The sequence below is a fragment of the Canis lupus genome, chromosome X (genome assembly GCF_003254725.2).
Source record: "Canis lupus dingo isolate Sandy chromosome X, ASM325472v2, whole genome shotgun sequence".
Taxonomy (NCBI): Eukaryota; Metazoa; Chordata; class Mammalia; order Carnivora; family Canidae; genus Canis; species Canis lupus.
This window is the reverse complement of record NC_064281.1, coordinates 7,099,057-7,126,213: the sequence shown is the minus strand read 5'-3', so window position 1 is coordinate 7,126,213 and position 27,157 is coordinate 7,099,057. Positions and strand designations below refer to the sequence as shown.

The 27,157-nt window shown below is 45.2% G+C and overlaps 1 protein-coding gene across 7 annotated transcripts in view; it reads left to right on the top strand.

The window, feature by feature from the left end:
* Positions 1–27,157, top strand: part of MID1 (midline 1) — a 352,621-nt gene that overhangs the window by 239,775 nt on the left and 85,689 nt on the right. For 5 of the 7 annotated variants that reach the window (XM_025436333.3, XM_025436337.3, XM_025436324.3 and 2 more), the window contains exon 2: positions 5,914–6,629. In XM_025436333.3, the coding sequence (XP_025292118.1) occupies positions 5,970–6,629 (660 nt within the window). In that variant the 5' untranslated portion in view covers positions 5,914–5,969. The remainder of the gene's footprint in view (positions 1–5,913; positions 6,630–27,157) is intronic. The other 2 variants (XM_035712385.2, XM_049107174.1) reach the window with 1 other exon arrangement.

Genomic DNA, 27,157 nt, shown 5'->3' with positions numbered 1-27,157 from the left:
GCGAATGTGTGGGAATCTGGTTGAAGAAGCTGTTCGGGAGAAGTTCAGGCAAGGTTTTGACCCCCGAGCTAAGGCATCCCTCAGGACTCGTGGCCAGCAGGGAGCCGCTCATTGTTTAGGCCTTTAAGAGAAATGACAGGAAAAAGCTGTGGTGCCAGAAGCACGTGGCAAAGATGAAACTGAGGGGCAGAAAGATTGGAGGTAAGAAATCAGATTAGGAGGTGGTTGGTTGGTTGGTCGGTTGTGTGGCGGGGAGGCAGGCGGTAACAGGCTGGGGACACGGGCAGACCCGGGTCAACCCAGAGGCAGCGTGAGCAGAGAGAAGGAAGCCAGTCACAGAACCAGGGATTGACACTCGCATATCTTGGCCAACGATTTGGGTTTGGAGGAAGGAGAGTGTGGGGCTTCCTATTGATGCAGGAAGAAATCACCACCAACATGATGGCTTGAACCACACTGGAGGTCAGGGTGTCTTAGGGGCTGCGTTCCTTAGGGAGGCTCTAGGGCAGAGGAATCTGTTTGCCTTCTGCAGCGTCTAGAAACAGCTCACGTTCCCTGACTCGTGGCCCTTCCACCTTCAAAGCCAGCAATGGTCATTGGTCATCGAGTCTTTTCTGCATCTCATGGCCTGGCCCTACTCCTTTGCCTCTCATTTCCACATTTAAGGGGGGGGCCCTTGTGATTGCATCGAGTCCACGTGGATAGTGCGCTCATCTCCCCATTTTCGGGCCAGCTGGAGCCATGTCAGTTCCATCTGCAGCCTGCCTTGCCCTTTGCCTTGTAACCTAAAGTAGTCACAGCTTCTGGGGCTTAGGACGTGGCCGTGTCTGGAGGCCATTTATTCCGCTCCCCGCCAGGGAGGGAGAAGTAGAATGCGTGGCGAGTTTCTGACTTTTAGCGATCGGGAGAATGGAAGCACCATGAGGAGACACCAGAGGCTTGTAGGGCAGACAGGTTTGGGAGGGGAGCTGATGAAGCCCATGAGATGCACGCTCTGAATTGAGGCATTTACAGTAAATGAGGCAGAGAACTGTCAGTGCTGAGCTGGGATTCTGGAAAGAGGTGGCCTGTGAGAGACAAGCCTAGGAGTCATTCTCAGAGATGCTGTAGGAGAAACGAATGGATGACCTGGATGGCTTTTTCTTTAATTGAGGTGTAGTTGACATATAACTGTATTAGTTTCAGGTGTGCAGCACGACTCCTTGATTTGTATAGAGCGGGTTATTAACTACAGCCACCGTGCTGCACACTACATCCCCAGGCCTTACTTCTTTTACAACTGGAAGTCTCTACCTGCTTTGATGACTTTTGGATGGAAGGCTAGACCCTTAGCAGACAGCCAGGCTCTGCCTCGCTGGAAGGAGAGGTCAGCAGTGGTTAGAGGAGAATCGGAAGAGCACAGCTTCGGGTGACATCCAGAACGAGAGAGGATGGGACAGGAGGAAGGCAGAGGTGTGAAAACATTGACATTACCGTTTTTCCTCGGAAGTCTTGAGTCTGTAAGAAAGTTTCTCGAAAAGGTGTCTTGCATCCAGTACACCCGACTGCAGCCCGTGACTGAGTGTTTGGAGTGAGTTCTGGAAGGAACCAGAGGGAACATCTGTGGACCCTCTCCCAGGGCCGCACAGCTAAGAAATAGCCGAGCTGTGTGTCGTCCTGGACTGTCTGGCCAACCCATCCGGCTCTCCTTTCCCTCTGTCCCCCACTCTGTTCTAGACTCCAAACCGTGGACAGGCAGAGGTGTGAGCTGTAAATTGTTGCCATTCCCAGTTTGTTGCAAGGAGTTCCCATGATTACCCATATCCTCCTCTGAATGAGGACCAATCAGCCCATTCAGAAAAATGTTGAGCTATAGAATTTCCTGACAATGACATGCACGTGTGATTTCCTTCCATTGTAGGGAAGGCTGAGAATCCCTCTCGCTCTCTCGCTCTCTCTTTTGAGGCTTAGAAATTAAATTATGGGAGTTAAGAAAAGGAAACGATGACATTTTTCACGAACTCCCTCCCCCCCTCCCCCACCTGTTTGATGAACCCTTGTTCGTCTTCAAAAATCCTTCTTGGGTCTTGCCTCCTTTCCGAAGCTTCCGGTCTTCCCCTACCCCGTCTTCTGGCACGTGTCTTTTGTTATGTTGCACAGCAGTTTGTTCATGTTTTCTCTCCCCATAAGATCACTGAGGCAGGGGCCAAGTATTACCATTGTTAGAAGGGCTCAATATTTGGTGGAAGAATGAATGGCATTTTCACTTCTCGGGAGGCTGGAGAATAAACCATGCTCATTTCCTCGGGTGGGGGGATGGCATGCATGCTCGCCAGTAACATATTGTCGAGGAACATAACAAAAATATTACCCGTGCCGCAGCAAGGTCTGCATAAAGCAAGAAAAGGGTCAGATCCACCATAGATCTGGAACCCAGAGCCCCTTCCCTGTGGGCAGCGTGCAGGCAAAAGATTCAGAAAATTGGCTGCACCTCCGCTCCACATCTAGGTATTTAGTCATCACTTAATACAATTAAACCAACATTTATGGCGTAGACACTCGCACAAAGCACAGCGCCAAGCGCTAAGGCAATAAAAGAAAAGGATCCTGTTCTGAGCAGCTGCTATTAAATCATTCTTACGTGAAGTGCCCCTAAGCGCTCGCCTCACCATTATTTCCACTGATGTCAGGGTGAAATCCCATCGCACATCATTTCCCGTTAGCAGCCGAAAGCCTGTACCCGCTTGTCCGAGGCTCCCTCCGCCCCTCGTTCCGTTGTCGCCCACGCGGCATTTCATCCCTGTCTCTTTGCGGGGGAGAGTCTCGCTGGTATTTTCTCTAGCTCTGCGTGTCTCTATCTTCTCCTACGTGAGTCAGCAAAATAAGGTCCTCGGGCCAAATCCAGCTTGCTACCTGTTTTTGTAAATCCGGCATTACCGGCCAGCCGCGCTCACTCGGGTGTGTACTGCGTGTGACTGCTTTTGCGTGTTACCACACCCGACTTGAGCAGCGCAACAGAGACTGTCTGGCCCGCAACGCCAGAAATAGTTACTGTCTTGCCCTTTCTAGAAAAAGTTGGCTGACCTCCCCTCAAATCTGCTGAGAGATCCTTCGAGGCAGTGGCTGGGTTGCGTGCTCTGAGGTTTTTAACCCCAACATCTGTACGGTTACCAGTTCATTCAACAAATGTTCGTGTCCCACTGTGTGCAAGGCAAGGTTCCAGGTGCTGGTGGTGTACGTCCCTCAAAGAGCAAAGCAAAGTCTCTGCTCTTGTAGGGTTTACATTCTACTGGTGGGCCAGTGGGGAAGGATGGCTCAGTGACCAGACTAATAGGATGCGTTGGGTGACAAAAGTTTGGGGGAAAGACAAACTGAGGTGGGGGGTGGGGGAGGAGGATTGCTGCGATGGATAGGCAGGTGGTCGTGGTGGTAGCAGGGGAAGTGGCCTTATGTGGCACGGGCCTGGCGTGTTTGAGGAATCGCAAGGAGGCCTTGTGCCCAGAGCAGAACCAGGGGTAGCGTGGGAGGAAATGAGGTCATTGTCTGAGTCTGTGTTTTCTGGGGCTGGTTTTCTTCTGGTGAGTTGCTCTCTGAGTGAGATGGGAAGCCCCTGGAGGGTAGAGCAGAGAAGAGGCAGGCTCAGTCGTGCCTTAACAGGTTCTCTGGCTTCTGAGTAAAAGATTGGGGGCGGGGGCAAGAGTGAGCCGAAGGCAGGAAGCCATTAGGAAAGCTATTGTGATCATCCAGGTGAGGCACGATGTTGGCTGGCCCACATCATAGAGCTGGGATGGTGAGGATGCTGGATTCTGGCTTCTGGAGCATAATGTCTCCTGAATACAACATCAGCGTTTCCACTGGGGTCGGCAGCGGAATCACCTCTAGAAATGGTTGATTGTGCCACGCTGGGGTGGGATCCTGGCACCTGGCATAAAAAGGCAGTCATCACAGCTCTCCAGACATGACTGGGGCTCATCCTTCCATTGGGATCTATCGGTAGGCGTTCTTGTTACGCCTGAGAACAAAGCAGACCAAAAGGGCAATGTTTTCCCTTTAATTTACGTCCTTCAGATGGAAAGGGAGAAGTTCAATTTAGAGATAATTCTGTTTTTTTCCATGATCAGCCAAAATAATGGTTAATAGCTACCCCTTTCAATTTCTTCCAAGCCATGTGTCGGAAGGGGTGGCTAGGACCGCGTGGGGACGGCGGGTGTCTCCCCACGGCAGCCCTGGGGTTGCCACTGCACGTTGTGGAAACATGAGCAAGCTTTCATATTTCAAATCTCAGCTGCCCATTTATTCTTCCTCCTGTGGTTAACGTTAGCGAAGGGCTGAGGATCTTTTTAAGATACCAGGCTCCTATGAAGCCAGCAGCTCTTTAATTTTTAACAAACTCAGCGGCCACTTGACGCTTTTTAATGATCAGTTCCCATTCAGTTGGTGGCGAGACGAGCAGGAGCTTAACCAAAGCCCCCCCCCCCCCCCATGGTGTTTCTGAGGGATGCTGTGGCAGGAAGGGCCAGCATATTCTAGAAATCCACCAGTTTTGTCAATAAACGGAGGTGTGAATACAAAAAGGCCGCCTGTCGGAATCACTCAACGCAGCTGGGGATGAGAAGCCTTCCCACGAAGCGGGAAGCCGGCCCCCCCAGGGGGATGGGACCCCCGCGTCCCCTGGCGAGCGGCACCGTTCTCCCACAGCCCGCAGTGCGCAGCCGCTGGTGTGCCCGGCGCTGCTCCGCAGACCTCTGCTAATGGCCTCGAAAGGGGGAAGGTTCAAAGAGCCTTGGTTCCCAGGCCTGCTAATGAGCGCGAGGCCTCCTCCCCGCTAACGAGCCGGGTTTGTGTGGGATTGTGTCCCCTGCCCCCTTGGCCAAGGGTGGGGGCAGGCCCGAGTTCACAAAAGCAGCCCGTCGAGGTGGCGCAGGGAGCGCGCAGCTGGGCCACCCGAGGGCAGCGCGGCGGGCAGCACGGAGCTGGCGGGCCCGGCCTGTCGCTGGCCGCGGGGACAAGCCCTTGACGGGCCTCCGCCGGCCTCCTGGGAGGCCTGCGACCGCTTTGCAGCGCTGCCCGAGCTGCGATCCTAAGCACTTGTCCAGTGAATCTGGGAGCCACGGAAACCCTTGTTCTAATTAACTACATCGCTATTAGTCATTGGTACCCGGGCTCACCGCAGCCACCGAAAAGGCCCGCAGATGTTTCTCTCTGCTCCGCTCTGCCCACCCACAGCCCACTGCCGGGTTAAACAATAGAATTATTCAGGAGAGTAACGAGCGCATGCCAAAAACCATCGCCTCGATCCCAATCATCTCTGAGAAAGTCAGTTTTTCCTCAGGAATATATTTTGGAAGCTGACATCCCATACTTAGGCATTATCATTTCCGCTGAAGTCATGCGTTTGAATTCCTGCCCATTTCATGCCCATGTGCGCGAGGAGAGCGTCTCTAACTTCTCCCGAGCCTGCTCTAGAATCGCGGAGTCCAAAGGCCTGCAGACGCGTACACACTCACGAGTGTAAGTTCGTCAACTCAGAGTTAGGAAAGAGTCCGGTTCATTAATTAACGTTTCTACAATTTTCATTCTCGACACAAGGTAAAAGTTGGCCGTGACACAATGAGATGATTGTGATGAGATACAAACCTTGGCGATTACGGTTTCGGTAACTTGCCAGTGGGGAGTGAGACCTTTCTGACAAACAAAATTTGCGAAAAGAGAAAAAAAAATGTGCTGCTTGCAGTGGCTGGAATTGGTGTTGCTGGCTTAGGGTGTTTCTACCCTCCTTGTTCCCCCAGCGAATAGAAAGAGAATTGTTTGGGACGTACACACAATTACCCTTCCATGACCTGGGTTTGGAATGATTCTGAGATGCATTCAAAGCTGACAGCTGCCCATGGCTGACCCCCTCGCGCCTAATCAGATCTCCCGTTCTGTTTCCAGATAGCTGATCAGCTTCCTTGGATTTTGCTGATGACCCAGGAGAGCTTTGCCTGAAGATGGAAACACTGGAGTCGGAGCTGACCTGCCCTATTTGTCTGGAGCTCTTTGAGGACCCTCTCCTGCTACCCTGCGCACACAGCCTCTGCTTCAACTGCGCCCACCGCATCCTGGTGTCACACTGCGCCACCAACGAGTCTGTGGAGTCCATCACCGCCTTCCAGTGCCCCACCTGCCGACATGTCATCACGCTCAGCCAGCGAGGTCTAGACGGACTCAAGCGCAACGTCACCCTGCAGAACATCATCGACAGGTTCCAGAAAGCGTCAGTGAGTGGGCCCAATTCCCCCAGCGAGACCCGCCGGGAGCGGGCGTTCGACGCCAACACCATGACCTCCGCCGAGAAAGTCCTCTGCCAGTTCTGTGACCAGGATCCTGCCCAGGACGCTGTGAAGACCTGTGTCACTTGTGAAGTGTCCTACTGTGATGAGTGCCTGAAAGCCACTCACCCAAACAAGAAGCCTTTTACAGGCCATCGTCTGATTGAGCCAATTCCGGACTCGCACATCCGGGGGCTGATGTGCCTGGAGCACGAGGATGAGAAGGTGAATATGTACTGTGTGACTGATGACCAGTTAATCTGTGCCTTGTGTAAACTGGTTGGGCGGCACCGAGATCATCAGGTGGCAGCTTTGAGTGAGCGCTATGACAAATTGAAGGTTAGTCCGATCCGCCTTAAGCCAACCCCTTTCTGCCAGCAAATGTCATGGAAATAAAAAGTGTATTCACTGCTCGCTGCATGGCAGGTGAAGGTTTTCTCTTCACCTTTGTTATCTGATTAGTTTTAGCATGTTTTTTGGCAGCCTATAAATGTTGCACAATAAGGGTATCTTGTAAAAGTTGACTGCTGCTTGTAATTTTAGCGTTGTCAAGGTGAGGGCGAATTTGAAAAATCTGGATCATTTTCAGTCCTTGCAGTTGAGAGAGGAGGGGGGGGAACAAGGGGGGAGAAGGAAAGAAGGAATGGCAGATAAAATCTGGCTTTGGGCATTTGGGGGGCATTTATTTTCTTCACTCGTTAAAGAAAGCTAATTTCACCCGAATTGTACCTGTATCTAGTTACTTGCACAAACAAAAGGATAGAAGGAGGAATGCCTATAGCAAATGCGGGATTTCAGAGGACATGTGACCTTGTATTTCTTGTGTGAATGATATCTGGCTTATTGGTGAGCTAGAGTGCTCTGACCATCTCGGGTTTCGAGAAGGAATTCCTTTCCGAATAGGCTTTTCATTCAGTAAGGTTACAGGCAAGACTGTTTGAACTTCACTTTTAACATGAAATTATCAACCTAACTCCAGCGCGGGGAATGATAATTAATATGACTATATGTCAAATTAAAAAATCACTCTCTAAATATGGATAGAATGCACCAGGGAAGAAATAAGTCAGGTCTCCAGATGTCTGATCAACTGCAGGCGACGGTGGGTCTAATTATGGCAAACTCAGCCGAGAGTTTGCTCGAATAGTGAGATACTGTGCACACCGGTTAATTTTAGATCACAAGACGCCAATTAAAAGGAAAGGAAGTATAAATTAAGAGCTTTGAGTAAATATATATTGAAGTCCTTCCTCTCAGGAAAAACACACTCTGTGTTGTTGAGCAAACAAAAAAATGAGTAATGTGATCGAGAGTGTTATCACTCAGAGCACATCGTCACCTTTCACAAATGGTTCCTATCACCTTGCCTTGGCGCTAATGGGTGGTGCATTTACCCGGACCTCATAGTTTATTTTGTGACGCTGGGATCAAGGGACGACACCTGTGATTCGGTTTGGCTGTTTCTTGAGATGCTGAGGGAGATCGGTGAGCTGAAGGGAATCCCGCTTCTGCATGTCTCTTGGGGGAACAAAAGCCTCACCTGGGCAGCATGCTCTTAAGTGTTCAAGGACGACGGGTGCAAATCCATCTGTAAACCTGGAGAGGAAGTTAAGCCCAAGGATTTAGGTGCTGGGGATAAGGGGAGACAGATGCCGGCCGGTTTTCTAGTATAGTGCACGGCACTAGCCAGAAACACACGGCTAGAGTCAATGATAGCAGAGGCAAAGCGTGTGTGAATTGGGCCTCTGATAGTCTTCGGAAATCGATACGGCATTGATCTCAGAAACCAAGGTGGTCATCTCCCCCACTCCTTTTCAGTTGGGGACAGAACGGTTAGGATGACTGGACATAGGTGTTTTTGTTTTCCAAAATGTAAACAGGGCGGACGGGGTCTTAATCAAAAAGATGTTCCTTTGACTGGATTGGCACTGCCTTCTAATGATCGATTGTTAAAACACCACAATGACTGATGTTCAGTATGCAGCAACCTCCAGACTTGATATGTACACTTGGTAGTCAGGTTCTGCTCATTATTTGTGTGCTATCATAGAGGAGTTATTAATTATTTACAGAACATCTCCAAATGTACGAGGAGATACAGTCCTGCTCTCAGTCGTTTTTGTGATGAAAATGAAGCTCTTCAATTATGAGCCCTGCACACTTGTGTGATCAAGCCTGTGGGTTAGCGGTCGTTGATACTGTCACCGGGAGGGCCTGACAATTAACAATACAGTATATTTTGTCCTCTAATTGGAGAAATATAAGCATATAAACATCAGCCAGTGTGCCAAAGCACATTTACAGCCACTCAACAAAACATGCTTATGAGCATTTCTTTACAGCCATTTCACAAAATGTGCTTATGAGCATTTAAACAGGTAACCTGCTAGCACCGAATGTCCTCAAACACGCCACTTCCATTAGAATAAAAAGATCATAAGAATATGTTGACATTTGAGGTGTCTGTGATAGTTATCACATAGTTATGAACATATTTGCTTTTTAAATTTTGGTTTAAAACCCATGTACAGGGCAGCCCGGGTGGCTCAGCGGTTTAGCGCCACCTTCAGCTCAGGGCATGATCCTGGAGACTTGGGATCGAGTCCCATGTCAGGCTCCCTGCATGGAGCTTGCTTCTCCCTCTGCCTGTGTCTCTGCCTCTCTCTCTCTCTCTCTCTGTGTGTGTGTGTGTCTCATGAATAAATAAAAATATTTTTTTTTAAAACCCATGTGCAACATGGACATTAATCTTTGAAGAAGTAATAGCGTGTCGAAAGGACCAAACCATGGAAGGGTATTTTTTTGTTGTTACTTTGGTCTGAACAAGTGAATGTGCTCTGTGTCTTTTTCTGAGGCTTTAGCATCTCATACAGAAATGGATCTGGATGATATGGAAATATCAAGCATGGAAAAGGTGAGGGTGCTTTCAAGGAGAAGTGGATAGATGCGCCGTACTTACTTGGATATGTAAGGAGGCAGGTGTCTCCTGTTGGAAAATGTGTTTGTCCTTTCTGTTAGTAAAAGTCCATTATTCGAAGACGGGAAGTCTGCAATGATTATGAAGAACAGTTTTCTCACACTAATCTTAAACTTTGGGGGGACTTTTCCTCATATTAGGTCTCAGTATGCATGCACTTATGTAAAGAATTGGAATGTACTTTTGTACATTACAACTCTCTTGCTAGGTACAAAAGAAAAGAAAGCATAAAAATTCCAACATGTAGAATTTATGCAAATGAAACCTTCCATGTCATCTGAAATAGTATCATGTCAGTGATCTAGTGCTTTCAGAGACTATGCATTGGGAAGCACTCATAAAATATTAAAGCAAAGAGAAAATTAAACCAGCATTTCCTGAACTCTATTTTAAGATAAAAAGAGAAAAGTCTTCCTGCCAAATGCATGTCTCTAAATGGAGCATGTCATAATGTGGACCTGTTTGCATCATTTTAATTGAATTCTAAGAAGCCTCTCAGTCCTCAAGTCTGTATTAAAAGTTTGATTTGTGAACCACATAACACTTGACAGAATTGAATATAATGTATTGCAGAGTTTTCAAGGAATTGCAATGCAGTAATTCCATTTTTTTCTGTTCCAATGTGCAATGTGGAGGCTCTTGGTCCTTTTTGCTAGTTATACTTATGAAAATATACTAACTGGGAAGAATTGACCTTTCTTTGCCCTTCAACTTCAAGTCAGCTGATGCTGAAGGTCCAAACCATTGTTTTGCATTTGTGACTCTAAAGGCTGGCCGAAGGAGTTTATTCGTACGATGCCCATTTCAATGGGTCATCCCATTGGACTTTTGTCATTGTCTGATAAAGGCTCCAATTAAAGCTCAGCCTGCCTGTGCAGTCCTCATCTAGAGGTAAAGACAAGGGATTTCACTCTTGGGTTTCATTTATAGATTGTAAGGTTCTATAATTTTGAAAGTCCTGTACTTTATTTGCAATTGGGAAAGTTGTAAGTGGATAAATAGCTAGGCTTTTTTTTTTTCTCTTTCCTTAGAATTTCTATAACTTGTTTCTTTTTTGAAAATAGCAGATATAGTGCAGTTTCCATGAAAGGGTGTGGGTGTGTGTGGGTGTGTGTGTGTGTGTGTGTTGCATGATGTCTCCACAGCGTGGATAGAGGCCAGAGATGCTTGTCCGTCTGCTTAATTCTCAATAAATTCTTATCAGCTGCTTCGCTGATTGACCTTCGCTTATTGAGCCTACATGAAAACTTAAATTCATACTCATATTGCAGATATTTATTCTTCTATATGACGAAGCATTCTATATAGTATAATTTCTAAATAAGAGCTGAGCCAGATATTACATAGCATTTTATGCAACAGAACAGGAACCATTACTTTGGTCTATATTGCATTTTGTTGGCTTAAATGGTGTGAATCTTGATAAACTAGATCTCAACTGATTGTAGGACAGTTCACATTTGTTTCATGCCACTATGCGATGGACACTTGATAGACCCATTATACCCATTGTTTTGTTTATCCTCCAGTTAACCATATCTGGCACAGTGTTTTTTTTTTAACAGGCCACCAAAAAGTAAGCTAATATATGCTTAAGAAATGAACAGGCACAGTCTCCTTCTTTCATGGAGCTTATAGTCTAGTAGAGAACTCCAGTCGGGTAAATATTGGTGGTGGATCGAGACACACCATGTCCAAAGCAGGGACACCAACCCCAGCCCTGAGTGATGGAGAACAGCTTCCCAGGAAAGGACCATTGATTGCACCCACCATTCCAGGCCTTTTATTAGGAAATATGTCCAATTTACTAGATGTCTGTAAATTCCCTGGTATTAATCATTCTTTTTTATTGTTATCTCATGTGACATCCCTTGTGTGACCCTCTCTGTGGATTCAAACTAATTCACTATAATTCCAGGCTAGATTTTAATCTAAAATACGAATATACCCTATGACGTTTCACCATATGATACCGCATAGTGGGATGTGTGGGTAAGTCAGACATGTGTCTTGTAAAATGTTTTTGGTTATATATGCGGTCTCATCAGTTCGAACTGGCTGCTTCCAAATGCACTTGTGCTTGTGTCTCTTTGAATCTGCAAAGTATGTTTAAAGTTCCTGTGCGATAAAAATATATTTTCCAAATATTTGTAAGTCATGTTAAACCTATATTTTATTGTATTGTATTGTATTTATTTTTTTTAAAGATTTTATTTATTTATTCATGAGACACACAGAGAGAGAGGCAGAGATGCAGGCAGAGGGAGAATCAGGCTCCAGGCAGGGAGCCCAATGTGGGACTCGATCTCAGGATACCAGGATCACGCTCTGGGCTGAAGGCAGATTTTCAACTGCTGAGCCCCCCAGGCATCCCTGTATTTTATTTTTTTAAGTTAATTGTATGTTTTTAAGTCATAAGAGACACACAGAGAGAGGCAGAGACATGGCAGAGGGGGAAGCAGGTTCCTCCCGGGGAGCCTGATGTGGTACTCGATCCCAGGACACCGGGATTGTGACCCGAGCCAAAGGCAGACACTCAACTACTGAGCCACCCAGGTGCCCCATAAACCTATATTTTAATGTTCGTATTTTGGTACCGAAAGGATTTATGATATATGGAGTAGAAGAAAACATCTCCAGGGATAAGTTTTTAACAGGAAGCTCAAGTCACATCCTTCTCCCTGAAGAGTCTCCTCTTGCCCTTCCTTCACCTGCAAAGAGGAAGGTATTTTGGCCTGATGCTTGATTATTCCTGGAATCATTTTCAGTAAGTTTGGAGAGTTCTGGAAAATGCACAGAAAAGCATACAGTCAGGTGGCTGTGTAAACAAATGTCGGTCTTGGGCACCTCCCTTAATGTTCGAGAAACAGAGCTAATGATGTACTTCCTTGCATGGCACTTGGGAGGACATAATAAAATGTGTCACATAAACCCTCAGTGTCGTGCCTGGCACAGAGGAAGCCCGCAATGTGTGTTAGAACACACAATGTCTGTTGGAAACCGGGGGCTGGAGCGGTGTGCTATGATGGTTAAGGTATGGACTTTGGAGGGAGACTGCCTTCCAATTATTTTGTAATACTGCTTGTATTATTTGCGAGATAAGGGTCCATGTCGTTGCTTTAATGTGTTATGTAGCTTTGTTTCGAAAGCCCCTGGCAAAGGCCAGAGACACAGGCATGAATAAACACTTGTTGATGGACGTGTCCAGAATTGATGGCTTAGGGAGGGCTGTTTCAGGATTTGAAGGAGGAAGAGATGACTGGTCTTGAGTAGACAAGAAACCTTGCTTCGGGGTGGTGGGTTTTAAGCTGCCGTGACAGATCGGTGGATTAGGCATCAAAGTAGAGAGCAGCCTTCCTCGGGAGCGAGGCCAGCAGAGACCTGTTGGCAGGAACCTGCAAGACGGTGTAGGATTCTAGACAATGCTGGTGAGAGCCTGGGGTGTCGACTGAGGGGCCCGGAGAGAATGTTGGGGGAGATCTTGAAAGCCTCTGAATGCCAAGCTAAGAGTTTGGGACATTTTTACTCTTTTCTATGGGGTGACGTGGAAGCAATTTTGTTTTTGAGAGAGAGGTGGACGTGATGTCTATTTTCTGAAGGTAAGATCAATTGAACACATCAGCGCCCACAGAAGAGATAGAGCAGGGAAAGACACTCATATTACTTTACAATTTGTGGTCTCTCTCCCTCTCTCTCTTTTATGATTATTTATTTATTTATTCATGAGAGACACACACACAGAGAGAGAGAGAGAGAGAGAGAGAGAGAGAGAGAGAGAGAGAGGCAGAAACATAGGCAGAGGGAGAAGCAGGCTCCATGCCGGGAGCCCGATGTGGGACTCGATCCCAGGACTCAAGGATCATGCCCCGGGCTGAAGGCAGATGCTCAACTGCTGAGCCACCCAGGTGTCCCTGTATTTTATTTTTTTAAAGTTAATTGTATTTCTTTTTTATTTTAATTCATAAGAGGCACAGAGAGAGAGGCAGAGACACAGGCAGAGGGAGAAGCATGCTCCATGCAGGGAGCCCGATGTGGGACTCGATCCCAGGATCCCGGGATCGTGACCCAAGTCAAAGGCAGACGCTCACCCACTGAGCCACCCAGGCACCCTGAACCTGAATGTCTTAGCATACAGATAACAATGAAACTTTATTTAAATATATAAGCTGAGTGAGCTGAAGCGAGGAAGATCTGTCTGTGCATGGGATCTGAATTCCAGTTGAAACGTTTTGAAAAGAATGCGATTCATCTCGACCAGTTACGAAGTTAAAGCTAGTCGGATATGCAGAAATTACGTTAACTAAACAGGCCAGCTTTTTAAGGCTGCCACATTCAAAATTCTCCTTCCTCCTAGGTCATTGACAAATCATGAATTAAGTCCTTCTTAGAAAGAGTGGTAACTTTTTCAATACTGGATGAGTAATAAAGAGAACATAAGTGGCCTGAGAAAGTGAATGTGGCTAAAGATTTTATTCATTCTCAGTAGGTGATGTAAGCGTTCGGGAGAAATCTGATAAAATTGCATTTACAAAATCCATTTAGAACCTACTCACTTGATGTTTTAGACTTTGGGGCGTGATACTTAAGGTCTCTACCCGTGAGGATAGCTTTTAAGCTGACAGAGGAAACACATTTTGCATTTCTCATCAAAAAAGAAAATGCCTGTAAAGTGCCTACCATGGTGATTGGCACATAGTAAGCATTCCGTGAACATGAGGTATTATTATATCTGGGCATTTACTGTTACAGTAAAGGCTTCATTGGTGTAATCCAATCGTGGATTTCCTGACAGTATCATAAATTACTCAGTGGTTATAGGGTCGATTTGTGTTTCTGGCTGACATGGGAAACTGAACAAACTTCAGGGGAATTATAATTGGGTGGAAACTTTGATTTGTCCTTCTTTCGAAACCAAGCTAGGTAGTAAAATGGACTTTTAAGAAGCAGTGAGTGGTAGGCTGAAAGAGAGGGCTGTAAGAACAAGCACCATTTTGAAGTCCAGTCCATGGGGGATGAGCCAGTCTTTCATGTTCCTGGTTTACCTGATGGAATCAACACCAGAGGTGTTGACGGAGGACCCGTGGCTATTTCCTAGGGAAGAGGAGCTGGCTGAGGTTTATGCCACGACTGTCACATTTAGACACATAGAGGCGGATGAGACGAATGTAGACGACATGACACGCGGGCAGCCCAGACCAACCACAAGCTCAGGAGGCCAGCTTTCTTTTTTGCTGTAGACTGCCTTCGGTGGGCGAAGGAAGGATGGAGCAAGCTGGCCTTGGGCTCTGTTAGCAGCTGTGTCCCTTAGAATGGAAAGAAGAGGTTTTGGTGTTGGCTAGGGCCAGGAGAGGAGGAAGGCCCTGGAGTGAAGGAACTTGCAGGAGAAGCCTTCCAGAGGCTTCGAGCCCCCCCTGCATTGTAGCGGCCCTCGGGTCTTTTGTTCTCCTTGCTCTCCTGCCATGGGGACAGAATGTTGTTAGCTGCCTCCTCCCTTATATCTTCTATACTGCTTATACTTCCCTATAGTAGGGAAAAAAATCAGGACAATAAGGCCTTTTATTCGCATTGGATAGTGTAGACTAGGTTATCGTGACTAAAACAATACAGGAACCATGAAAAGCTTCTACCCCATTTGTGCCTTTATAAATGATCTTTTCCCCATCTGCTTTATGAAATCCCACCAAGAAAAAAAAAGAAAGAAAGAAAAGATCCCTTGTTTATGCTCCCGATGACTATTTGTTTGTAGCTACTGAGATCAGCACTGGGTAAACTCTGGGAATGCAGAAACGAATAGCAAAGTCCCAATGTAATTATAACACACGATGAGAGTATATAAAAGGACCATGAAAAGAATTCTGTGAAACTCAATCCATGAGATAGGTATTTAATATGAATACTAAGTCAGGAATTGCTGACTTACGTATTGCTCTCTGGAAGTCGCCTAATTCCAAAAGCTCAAGCAAAAACACACCTCCATGAAGAGCCACAGGCAGAGGACACACAATGACATTTGCACTGTGCATTCCTTTGGAGTGGCTGGTAAGGGCAAGGTTGGAGGGCTCCCAGCTGTAATAAAATCTGGGCCGGACCCTTTTTTTCTCTCTCTATTTTAATATTTTATTTATTTATTCATGACAGACACACACAGAGAGGCAGAGATACAGGCAAGGGAGAAGCAGGCTCCATGCGGGGAACCCGATGTGGGACTCGATCCTGGGACCCCAGGACCATGACCTGAGCCGAAGGCAGATGCTCCACCACTGAGACACCCAGGGGCCCCTGCCGGACCCTTCCTTATTAAAGATCTACTACTCACGTGCTTTTCCTCAGAGGTCTCTAAGTCCTTCCTGAACAGGGCTCAGAGATCAGGTAAATAGCCAGGCTAGGAAGCGGTTTATGTCATTTCCACACTGAAGGGACTCATCTCTAGGAAGACACTGTGAGAGGCAACCGGAGGAAGTGTTGTGTTGCCAAGCCAGCTGCTGGGCTGGCTTCATCTGTTAGGGATTTTTTTTTTTTAATGAACTTGGGCATTAGGCTGAATATCCTGGCCTGATAGAGAGGTTTATTTCTCCTTCCTTTGACCCTTGACATGGCTGTTCAGAACTCAGTTGCTCTTGGTTGGCATAGTCAGATTAAAGGCCAAGAGAAGCAAAATGAACAGGCTCTCAGACTCGTGCTTAGCATGGCCTGTTGCTTCTGGAAGATCTAGGAGACCTAAGGTACCTGTGCAAACCCCAACCGAGGGGCTTGGAGGGAGATGCTTTTCTCGCCCCTGGATTGCTGAATTAAGCTCTCGAGGGTCCTAACAAACCAACAAACAGACTATCGTTCAGCTCGTTAAGTGAAGTAGCTGTAGTTTCTCTTGTATTCTAGAAATGCATTTAGAAACATACCAGGCAAGGCCATCATGCTACCTCCATGCCTCTAGGAAAAAAGTCCAGTAGGCCAAGTCTGGGTGGTGGTAGAGGGAGAGGTTGTTATCTTTCAAGATGCTGCTTTAAGTTGTTTTGAGATGTGGTTCAAGGGTATTTGTTGATTCAACACCGAAAACCAGCTATTACCAAGAGTAATGAGTAGCATTGGTAAATCTCCAGATTGACAGTTTGCAAAGCACTCTCAAGTATTATTTGATCCTTGGAACGACCATGTAGCCCCTACAAAAATGTGGGAATGATGATACCTGCTCATTAGGGATCTTGGGAGGATTAAATGAGATAATGTAGGGCCAAGCGTCTGGCCCAGCATGTAGTGGGTGGGAGAAACTTGGTAACTAGGAACCTTTTTAACCATAGGGAGCACGAGGCCACGGGAAATTGAATAGCATAACTATGGTTAGAGAAATGGTCGCCTATGGTTAAGACTGAAAGAAAGAACTATGGCTCAAACGTGCTACACTTCAAAAAAATTAGTGACAAGGAGAAAGGGCTTGGGCGATGGAGACACACAGTGCTTTCGCCTTACCTTTTGACACAAGGGCTCCGTGGACTGAACAAAAAAATTTCCTTTAACGTGGTGACTATATCGAAGATGATCTATTTTCCATCCTGATAGAAATAAAGAAGGAAAAATACAAAGTTGAAATGTGAAGATCCACGTGGAATAATTGTTATGTATTTACAGTAATGTTGAATTATTCAAAACTCATCAGCTACTCCATAGGTAGTTAAGTGTAAAAGGAAAGAATGAACGAATCTCTGATGATCTCTAAATTCATTTCATCACTTGAAATGTGATTATTTATTTGCCCTGGTTAAAAATGTAAATTTAGTCTCAGTCTATGAGTTTGACATTTCAACTCCCTTAAGAGACCTCACTGAGTGCTTGTGCATATTTAGTTATTCTTGGCCAAGCATGGATACAAATAAAAATGGTCACTACATGTTAGTCAATAACAGAGCGTTTTGGTCTATCACGCAGCCCTCTTTCTTTTTTTTTAATTTTTTTTTATTGGAGTTCAATTTGCCAACATAACACCCAGTGCTCATCCCGCCAAGTGCCCCCCTCAGTGCCCATCACCCAGTCACCCCAACCCCCCGCCCACCTCCCCTTCCACTACCCCTTGTTCATTTCCCAGAGTTAGGTGTCTCTCATGTTTTGTTACCCTCGCTGATATTTTCACTCATTTTCTCTCCTTTCCCTTTATTCCCTTTCACTAATTTTTATATTCCCCAAATGAATAAAACCATATAATGTTTGTCCTTTTCCGATTGACTTATTTCACTCAGCATCATACCCTCCAGGTCCTTCCACGAAGCAAATGGTGGGTATTTGTCGTTTCTAATGGCTGAGGAATATTCCATTGTATCCATAGACCACAGCTTCTTTATCCACTCATCTTTCAATGCACACCGAGGCTCCTTCCACAGTTTGGCTATTGTGGACCTTGCAGCCCTCTTTCTACAATTGCTTATCAGTCAGAATTGTAGGCTTGCTTAAGTTCAGTTCTTTTTTTAAAAATTTTTAAAAATTCATTTCTTAAGCCAGGATGTCTCAAACATAAATGTACACGGGAACCACTCAGGGTCTTGTTAAAATGCTGATTCTGAGTCAGCAAGTCTGAGACGGGATTGGAGTCCGAGTGCAACGTGTGTCCTGGCCTTGCTGTTGTGGGGTTGTGTGCATTTATAGGGGGAAAAAACAAAACTAACTTCTCTGAGCCTCGTGTGCTCTTCAGTAAAACGGGAGGTAATAATTCAGGATTAAACCCTATAACGCTTGACCCTTGGAAAGCCCTGGACCAAGGATAGTGGCTCCTCTCTCCATTCCTACTGTTATTCTCTGAAGGCTCCCATCGTCTTCTCCTTTACTCCGAATGTTAAGCCTTTTTCTGTAGTGATCAAGATAATACGGGTTCTTCTAAGAAGCCAGACAGCGTAAAGTTTCTATAAACACAAGTGAATGATCTCCTTCCTCTATCCTTCCACCCTTCTGCTACTCAACTCCACACTATTCTTAAAGGTCCCAACTCTAGGCTCACTGAGGACGTTTCTTGCTTAGCTGTTCACGAAATTCCCTCATCTCAGACTCTCCATATTGCCTTTACCACACCCCTTCATAATTACATAGTATTTGGTATTATTTTGGAAACATTTTTGGGGCACAAGCCTTCCCAGCCCAACCATTTGTCCATTTCTCAAGCCCGGTGACTGTGTCTTACAGCTCCTTTGTATCAGATCCCTCATTTTTCAATGACTAGAGCGTTTTTGAAAGCTACAAGGTATTTTATCAGTAGTAAATACTTGTCGAAACAAATGGAACAGCCCATAATAATTTAATCAGATTATAGTCTCCACTGTGTCGGTAGAATTTGCCCATCAGATAAAAAAAGGAAAAACCATACATAGCCCACCAGCCATTCTTCTGAATTTTGAATACATAAGCAAGCGAAACACTGCCTTTCAGGTCTCCGCATTCATTTCGGAACCTACAAATTGCTCCCCAGTGATTTCTCTCGGGAAAGTATTATGAAGAGACCGTTTGATTTTTTTTTTTTTTTTTTTTTTTTGGTTTTTAACTTTAACTCAGGCAGAGGTGATGAAACATTTGTCATTCACAAGGGGTGGGAGAGACTAACTGGTACTATACGCACCTGGAGCTTTTGCACGTATACTTTTTGCGTGTCGATCGTGTTCTCTGCTGCCTCGGAGCAGTTCTGTTGAGTTCCACTTTGAGGCAGGGTGCTAAGAAGTCACGAGGAGCTCAGCAGGTGAACTGAGCAGCACACACTTGCCTCCCTGTGGCAACTCGAGGGGTCAGGGGCCGATCCTGGCATCTGGGGGACCCAGGCCTGGGTGCCGCTGAGCATCCTGACTCCGTGGGACTCCGCGCCGCAGAGCATCATCCGGCCCCGATGCCCGGCCCCGGACGCCCTGAGTCCCTCCAAAGCGCCTTTGCCGGTGACACAAAGGGAAATGCTCAGCCTGACTGTCTTGGAGGCATGGACTTTGTCTGCGTGACCTCCAAATCCAAGTCTCTTTGGCGATGTAGGAAAGTGGGCCCTTGCGGGACCCCCTCCGCCTGCGGCCGCCCAGAGTACAAGCTGGCCGCACCCCAGGGCTCTCTGCGTGGGGGCCCCCAGCCCGTCCTGAGCGCCCATGCCATCCTAAAGGCTGTTTCAGCAATATCTAAACCTCCAAAAGCTTATTAAATGTTCTTTAATTCCTTCCTCGAACGTGATTGAGGTGCACTTGATATGATCTGCTAGCCCGCAGACTTCCGCATCCTTGAGGCTCACGTTCGGGACTACCTTCCAGGTGTAGCTGCTTGTGTCAGAGGCAGCCTGGGGCTTTCGACCGAGTGGGAAGCCACTGAGACTTTCACCCAGATGGCTTACATTTGATGTATAATAGTTTTAATTGTGTGATACATTCAAAGTGAATTATGTCCATAGTTCAAAAGTTACTCATAAGTGTGCTAGTCTCTTTCAAATCTGTCTTCCAAAGGAGCCGTTTATATTTACATAGCCCTGCATCTTTATCTGCAAAACTGTAGATTCTAAACTTCTCAAGTCAGAGAGTTGGAATGTGAGTCTTGGAATCAAACACGAGTCTTCAGTACCGGCCTAATTTCCAGGTGCTTGTTCGTGCAGGCAGATGCTGTTTATTCCACAAGAGGTTCACACAGTCAAAGCCCTGGGCTGGGGGGTGGGGGCTTGATCATCGTCTAGTCCAGTGGTTCTTGCCCTGGCTGCACATAGATCATTTTGAGTGTGTGTGTGGGGGGGGGAGTGGAGGGCGGGGGCAGCCCCATGGAACAAGACCCTCTGGGCTACAATCAGGGCTCTGGGATTTCCCCAAAACTCCCCAGGTGATTCCATAATGTACAAACTTGCTTGAAAAATTTCAGTCTTGCTCAGCCTCTCAGTTAAGAATGGGGAAACTGAGGTCCAGATTAATTCATAAAGGCAGGGGTCAGGAAACACTGGAAGAGCCAGCTACAAAATACTGTCAGCTTTGTGGGCCATATGATTTCTTCTGGAGCTGCCCAACCTGCCTTAGTGTGAAAGCAGCCAAAGACAATACACACACAAATGGGTGTGGCTGTGTGCCAGTGAAACCATCACAACACGCGGCTGGCCGATTTGGCCCACGGGCTATAGTTTGCCAACCCCTGGTTTAGAACTCACAGCTGGTTAGTGGAAACCTATATGCTAGACCACAAGTAGACCAGCCTTCAGTAAATGTTCTAACACTTGATGCAGTCTTTTCTGTAGAAGTTAAATACCTTCATGTAAGTTAAGATGAGGATCCTAGTGTAGGTACTCGGTCTACCACTCAGAGATTTCCATTACCCGTGTTTTTATAAGAGGTCTTCGTTTTGAAGATATTTATCAAATTGCAGATAATAATAATAATCACAGGGACACCTGGGTGGCTCAGCGGTTGAGCGTCTGCCTTTGGCTCAGGGCGTGATCCCGGGGTCCCGGGATCGAGTCCCACATCGGGCTCCCTGCATGGAGCCTGCATCTCCCTCTGCCTGTGTCTCTGCCTTTCTGTGTATATCATGAATAAATAAATAAAATCTTAAACAAATAATAATAATAATAATAATCACAGTGTCTCTGTTTCATGAAAGTATATAGGCCAGTTGATACGATTTCTATCCAAGAGAAATTTTCAACTGGAAAGTCAGAAAATAATTTCTTTTGAGTAACTCTGAGCAAATTTGAGTACTAAATCGAATAGCTGGAGATGCCTCCCTAGAAGTCCTTGGGAGTGACCGTGGAGGAAGGCCAAGGGGGAGGAAATGAAACCATCACAATTAATGGGGAACGTTATGTGTTTGGCTCTGAGGACGATGTTGGTCTGCTTTGCTGTTTGTGTAGCACTTCTTCCAAAATGCACTTATGAAAATAGGTTTCTCAGAAGGTTAAAAAGCCATTGAATCTGGTCTTTTTTTCTTGGAGATTGATTTACGTATATTTGTCAGTGACCTACCTGTGTCTATTTTTCAGAGAAGATGATTCTATCTCTTCCATTTTGTGTCTAAAGGATATATTCGATAAAAGTGCTCCCTGCTCAGAAAAAAATCGGTGCCATATTTACAATGATAAAATGGCTTTCTGGCAATGATTTGGCTCGGTGGATAAACACTAGAGATGGTGTAACAAAATGAAATCTGTTTCCCGCAGGAAGTGTTCCTTATCCATGTCTGTGACCCCCCTTTTATGGTGCCCTTTCCCCACGATGCCCCCCCGCAGACGTGAGGACAGATATATCTAAGTTTGCTTTCTCCACTTGGCTTACTCCACCCCAGTAAAACTTCACTGCTGCCTTAATCTTTGATTCTCAAGGCTCAGGGAGAGTCATTTTTCCCGTGCTGTTGAGAGTTATATAGCCGTAAGCGATCCTATGAAATAAAATGTTCCAAAGGAGTGTTCTAGAAGATGAGTGATATGGCTTAATCCCATGCGTTTCTTCTGACAAGGAAGTGTTAGGTGATAAGACAGCTGCTGAAGGTTGAGCTGATCCTTATCCAGATAAGCTCTGCACTTGAGGTTGTCTTTGTAGGATGCACAACAGGCGTAGAAGCTGTTGTAAGAAATGCCTTTGTTTGTTTCCCACTATCGCTGCAAAAAACAGCTCTGAGGAAGACAGCATGTGTTCCTTAAATGCCACTGAACCCTTGAATGATGATTTATAAATTGCTGAAATGAACATAATTTTCATGAAACAAAAACATTTCCGAACTTGGGTTTGTTTTTTCTCCCAAAGTGAAGCAATTGTTCTTCACTTTACTGTTTCTAAATGTTGGCTTACTTGTTTGTTCTTGCTGTTACTGCTTAAAGAATCACTATTATTTAAAAATCCTTTAAAAATATTTCCTCGGTAATAAATTCCATGCACTAAAAGACAACGAGCAGAGAGCATAATGCCAGAACATTTCAGGCGTGCCCAAAACGTCATGGCAGGATGGAGGAAGCAGCCTCATGAGACTTGGCCATTGCTCTTGTAAAGTCTTAAACTCCCATGGGAAGTCCATGTAAGCCGTGCTATTGTTTGGGAGTTCCATTTAAAATCCACTGGCAATATTCAGTTTTGTTTTGTTTTGTTTTGTTTTTTTTTTTAAAGTTCTAGAGATCTGAAGCATAAGCTTTTTCAAATACAGAGTTTGCTCCAAAGGCCAACAACTGCCAAGCAGAACTAAAGAAGAGAAACATTCAGAAAATATAAATGGGAGAATCACGACTCTGTAAAGTGATAAACAAAAGTTTTAAAAAACAACGAAAGGGGATCCCTGGGTGGCGCAGTGGTTTGGCGCCTGCCTTTGGCCCAGGGCGCGATCCTGGAGTCCCGGGATCGAGTCCCACGTCGGGCTCCCAGCATGGAGCCTGCTTCTCCCTCCTCCTGTATCTCTGCCTCTCTCTCTCTCTATGTCTATCATAAATAATAAATAAATAAATCTTTTAAAAAAATAAAAAACAACGAAAGAAAACCACCCCAGCCTTGTTTGGGGACATGAAAGTAGCATTGTTTCGGATGTGTTTCTTTCTCCTTCTCACACCCTCCCCCCCCTTAGTTCAGAAACAATCATCTGGTCACCACAGGCACGCATCCCATGCTGAAGATGTTTTCCAGGAACGTTTCCCTCTCTTTTAATCTTGTGATTCTGAAGATCCGGTGTGACTTTCCTCCTTTTTGGCAAAGGGATTACTTAGACGCGCTGAAGGAAAACAGGAATCTTTCCATAATTGGAGACTGAGCACAGGGTGAAGAGCGACATTTTATTCTTCATCCTATCTTGTGCAGCCAAAGACATGGCTCCCAAAATTACCTTCAGAGCTTGTCAACTGGTATCACAGTTGCCTACTATGTGTTGAAAGTCCACTTTATCTGGCCTCAAGATGCCACATTTTTACAGAAAGAAGCTTTCCATAATGTTTTCTACCTTGGGCTTCATGAACACACACATCCAGATATTTTTTTCTTGTTAAAATCCTGAAGTAATGAAATCTTAAAAAAAAAAAAAAAATGGACACCTGGGTGGCTCAGGTCTGCCTTTGGCTCGAGGCATGATCCCAGGGTCCTGGGATCAAGTTCCGCATCGGGCTCCCTGCAGAAAGCCCACTTCTTCCTCTGCCTGTGTCTCTGCCTCTCTCTGTGTCTCTCATGAACAAATAAATAACATCTTTAAAAATAAAATAAAATCCTGAAGTAAGTAGAGGCCTACATATGCAATGACTTACCTTTGACAATAGGTAAATCCCCAAATTAGAGCTTAGAATTATGGTGCATTTTTTACTATATAAGGCAGCACCGTTTTTCACTTGGTCTGAATTCATGTATTGGCCTTTTCCTTAAAAATTTCAATTGAAAGCTTCATCAGGCTAAACAGACATCCCTTTAATTGGTAGCAGCCTGAATCAGAATTAACCTATAGTCAAAGTCTGGGAGAAACACGTGGTATTAAGGGGACGATGACATGGACTACTATATATATTTGTACTCTTAAGTTGGATGCAGTCCTGTTATTGTTTATGAGGCTAAATCAGGTCAATGGTCCAGAGTTGGTTTTATTTAGAGTGAGTTGGGTATTAAAATAGAACAATATTTCCCTTCTGCTGAAAGGTCTTCCGATAAAGATTTCAATTCATGGTAGAAAAGTATTTCCTAAATTAAGGTCTTTTAAGTGAGTCCTTGGTCAGCAGTTCCAAGCATGCCTTGGCCCGCCAGAGGTCTTACCATATGATGTGGTTACTATTGACTGAGATGTCAGGTCCTCCTGGTTCTAACCAGGGCCACTCCGATGCAGAATCTTGCTTGTTGGCTTTTCTGCCATAAGTGTAACCTTGGAAACCCCAGGCTTCCCTCTGAAGCGCTGACTCTGTCTTTGGCGTCTCAGTTTATGAAACCAGCACAACCTGCTCGGCTCATAACCGGCATTTTCTGGAGATGTTACAAGGGAACAAAAAAAGTAGCTGAAATGAATTGACTTCTTAGAAGATGATGCCATGAAAATGAAGACGTGTGTCTCCTCCAGAAGTCGGATGGTATGTGTGTGTGTGTTGGGGGTCAGGCTTGGAATCAAACAGAACTGGACTTAGGGACCCAGTTCCAGCATTCACTGGCTACGTGAACTTGGGCAGGCGAGGCTCTCTGAGTGTGTTTCTCCGTCAATAAAGATCAGGGTAATGATGCATGCCCATAGCATTATTAAGGGGGCTAGAGATAATATATGCAGAGTACTCGTCGCACAGTATATGCTCAGTAAATGCTGGCTGCTGTTACCGGGGCTGCTGCCGCTATGACTACCTTCACTGGCTGCTCTTTGTGCTGCTGCTATGACTAATTCACTACTACACTGTTACCGTCATGACTCTTCTAGTTCATGAGGAGGTCGTGTGGAAAGAGGAATCCTTCCTCCCCCCCACCCCGCTCTAAACAAATGAGTCATTGCCTCACCCTAGCCCACCTTTCTAGCTAGGATAGGAAAATGACCAAGTGCATTGGCATCGGATAAACTCAGAGTAGCTTACGGAGAATGATAGGACCACAGAGGATATGAGAACCCGAGTGCATTCCCAATGCTGACTGTGTGGCTCTGAATATTGGTTTTCCAAAATCGAATATCGTCCGAGGTATTGAAATTTATCTTATAGTCATCATTTGATCTTTTGAAGCAGACAGACACTTCAAGTTGGATTAAAAGTGCTTAGGCCTTGTTGTGTGGTTGTTACTGTGAACATTTACATACCAGCAAGTGTGTCGTATGAGGAGGATTATTATAGGTCTGTTACGTGGTAGTTGAACCAAGACTTCCACTTAACGATCTGTAATTGAATTGCACTGAATTCTTTGTTTATTTTCAATTCAAAAGAAAAGTAAGCTTAAATATAATTATGATGATGCCTTCCAGTGTGAAGTGGTTGGAGCATCTTCGAAATGTTTTGAGTCTGAAGTAGAACAGAACGGAGTACTTCAGTTACTCCCACCACCGATGTCCGAATATATTCCAATGCAATGCAAACATTTATTGAGCCTACTCGGTGTTCAGATGGGAAGAGGTTAAGATTAGCACAAAGATACCATTCTCATTAAGAAGATTATCATCCAGGGGCATCTAGGTGGCTCAGTCTGTTAAGTGGACTCTTGGTTTCGGCTCAGGTTGTGATCTCAGGGTCATGAGATGGAGCCCGGGGTCGGCTCTGGGCTCAGCACTGAGTCTGCTTAACACTCTCTTTCCCTCTCCCTCTGCCCCTCCCACCCTGCATAAATAAAGAAATCTTTTTTTAAAAAAGGTTACTATCCAGTAAACCTGGATGCTATATCTAGTCTTTGATTATTATTCAAGTGTTATTTTTCATGATAAACTCATATAACAGTTGCAGGAAAGAAAGTATTTGGAGCAGCAAAGGTTCAAGTTCATTCCTTTTCTTCTGCAGCTTTCTGTTTAGACACTATTTGTGATGTTAATCACCATATTAATTAAGTATTGAAGTCCCCACCCCAAACCTCATCATGACTCTTTCATTTCTTAACAACTGGCAGACCTTGGTAAATAATGAGCCACAACCTTTTTGTAAGGTATGGAGCATTTATTGGGACAGCACCAAGTACCCTATGGAGACATTGTATACACTAGGAGCAAGGAGCAATTGTTTCTTTTATTTTTATAATTGTTTTGGAAAACCATATGATTGCCAAAGACAGCACACACATGGTCAATTTGGATTCATCCCAGCTTCTAAAAAAAAAATCTGCAAAACACATTAATGGTTGTAATGTATACAGTTGAGGAAGGTTTTGTTTTTTAACATGCCTCCAAGCTGTACATTTGTAATGTTTAATTTAGGTGACAATTCTATGAAGGATTTAATTGATATGATCCAGAAGTTGGTTAAGCATTTTAAATGGTCATTGATTTTTGCCAAATCTCATTCCGTGCCATGAGAACATGGTCCATACTGGGTTGCATTAGTGGTGATAAAATTCTCCTTATACATTTGACTCTTAAGTCAAATGGTAAAATGGCTGCCTGGAAACAAATGAACCACAGTCCTGGGGAGTCTGATTAGGCCTGGAAAGTTTAGTGGAAATACCTGGCTACAGAGAGTCCCAAAAGTCTTTGGAGTAAGATATTTCTCCCTGAAATCCTCCTATCCCCATTCCCCCCATCTCTCATATTCTTCTAGCCAACTCTTCATTTACTCCACCTGTGCTCAGAAAAATTCACACTTGGGATTTTTGTGCTTTAAACTCATTTTTGCAATTTCCTTTTACATTTCTGGATACATCTTGAGATGAACCCTAAACTACAATTCCAGGCTTGTGTGTTTAGGAGACACTCTGCTATACTACAAAATGCAAGTAACGTGAAACTGCTTTCTTGGCCTTTTATTTATTTATTTATAAAAGATTTTATTTTAGAAAGAGAGTGGGGGAGGGGCAGACAGAGAGGGAGGGGGATGAAATCCTCAAGCAGATGCCCTGCTGAGCACAGAGCCTGCCATGGGGCTGGTTGCAGGGCTCAATCCCAGGACCCTGAGATCATGACCTGAGCTGAAACTGAGAGTCAGCCACCTAACTGACTGAGTGAGCCACCCAGGCACTCCTAGATTTTTAAGCCCCCATTGGACCTTAGGACTCAGGGAAAGAAAATGCTTGTCAATGGACAACTTCTTCCTATTTTTCAGTCTTGATATGCGTAATCGGTTCTCCAAAGTGATGAAATGCACATAACCTGCTTCAGAGTACATTGAAGAATGTTTTCTTCCCTTTTTTTTTGAACTTTTTAAATATATATTTTATTTAAATTCGATTTGCCAACATATAGTGTCATCTCATCATGTGCCTTCCTAATTCCCGAATATTTTCTTCTGATTCCAGTTTTAAAGTTAGAGTTTGAGATAGTAAAAAGGTGTAATAACCAGCTGTGAGTTACTGGAGGG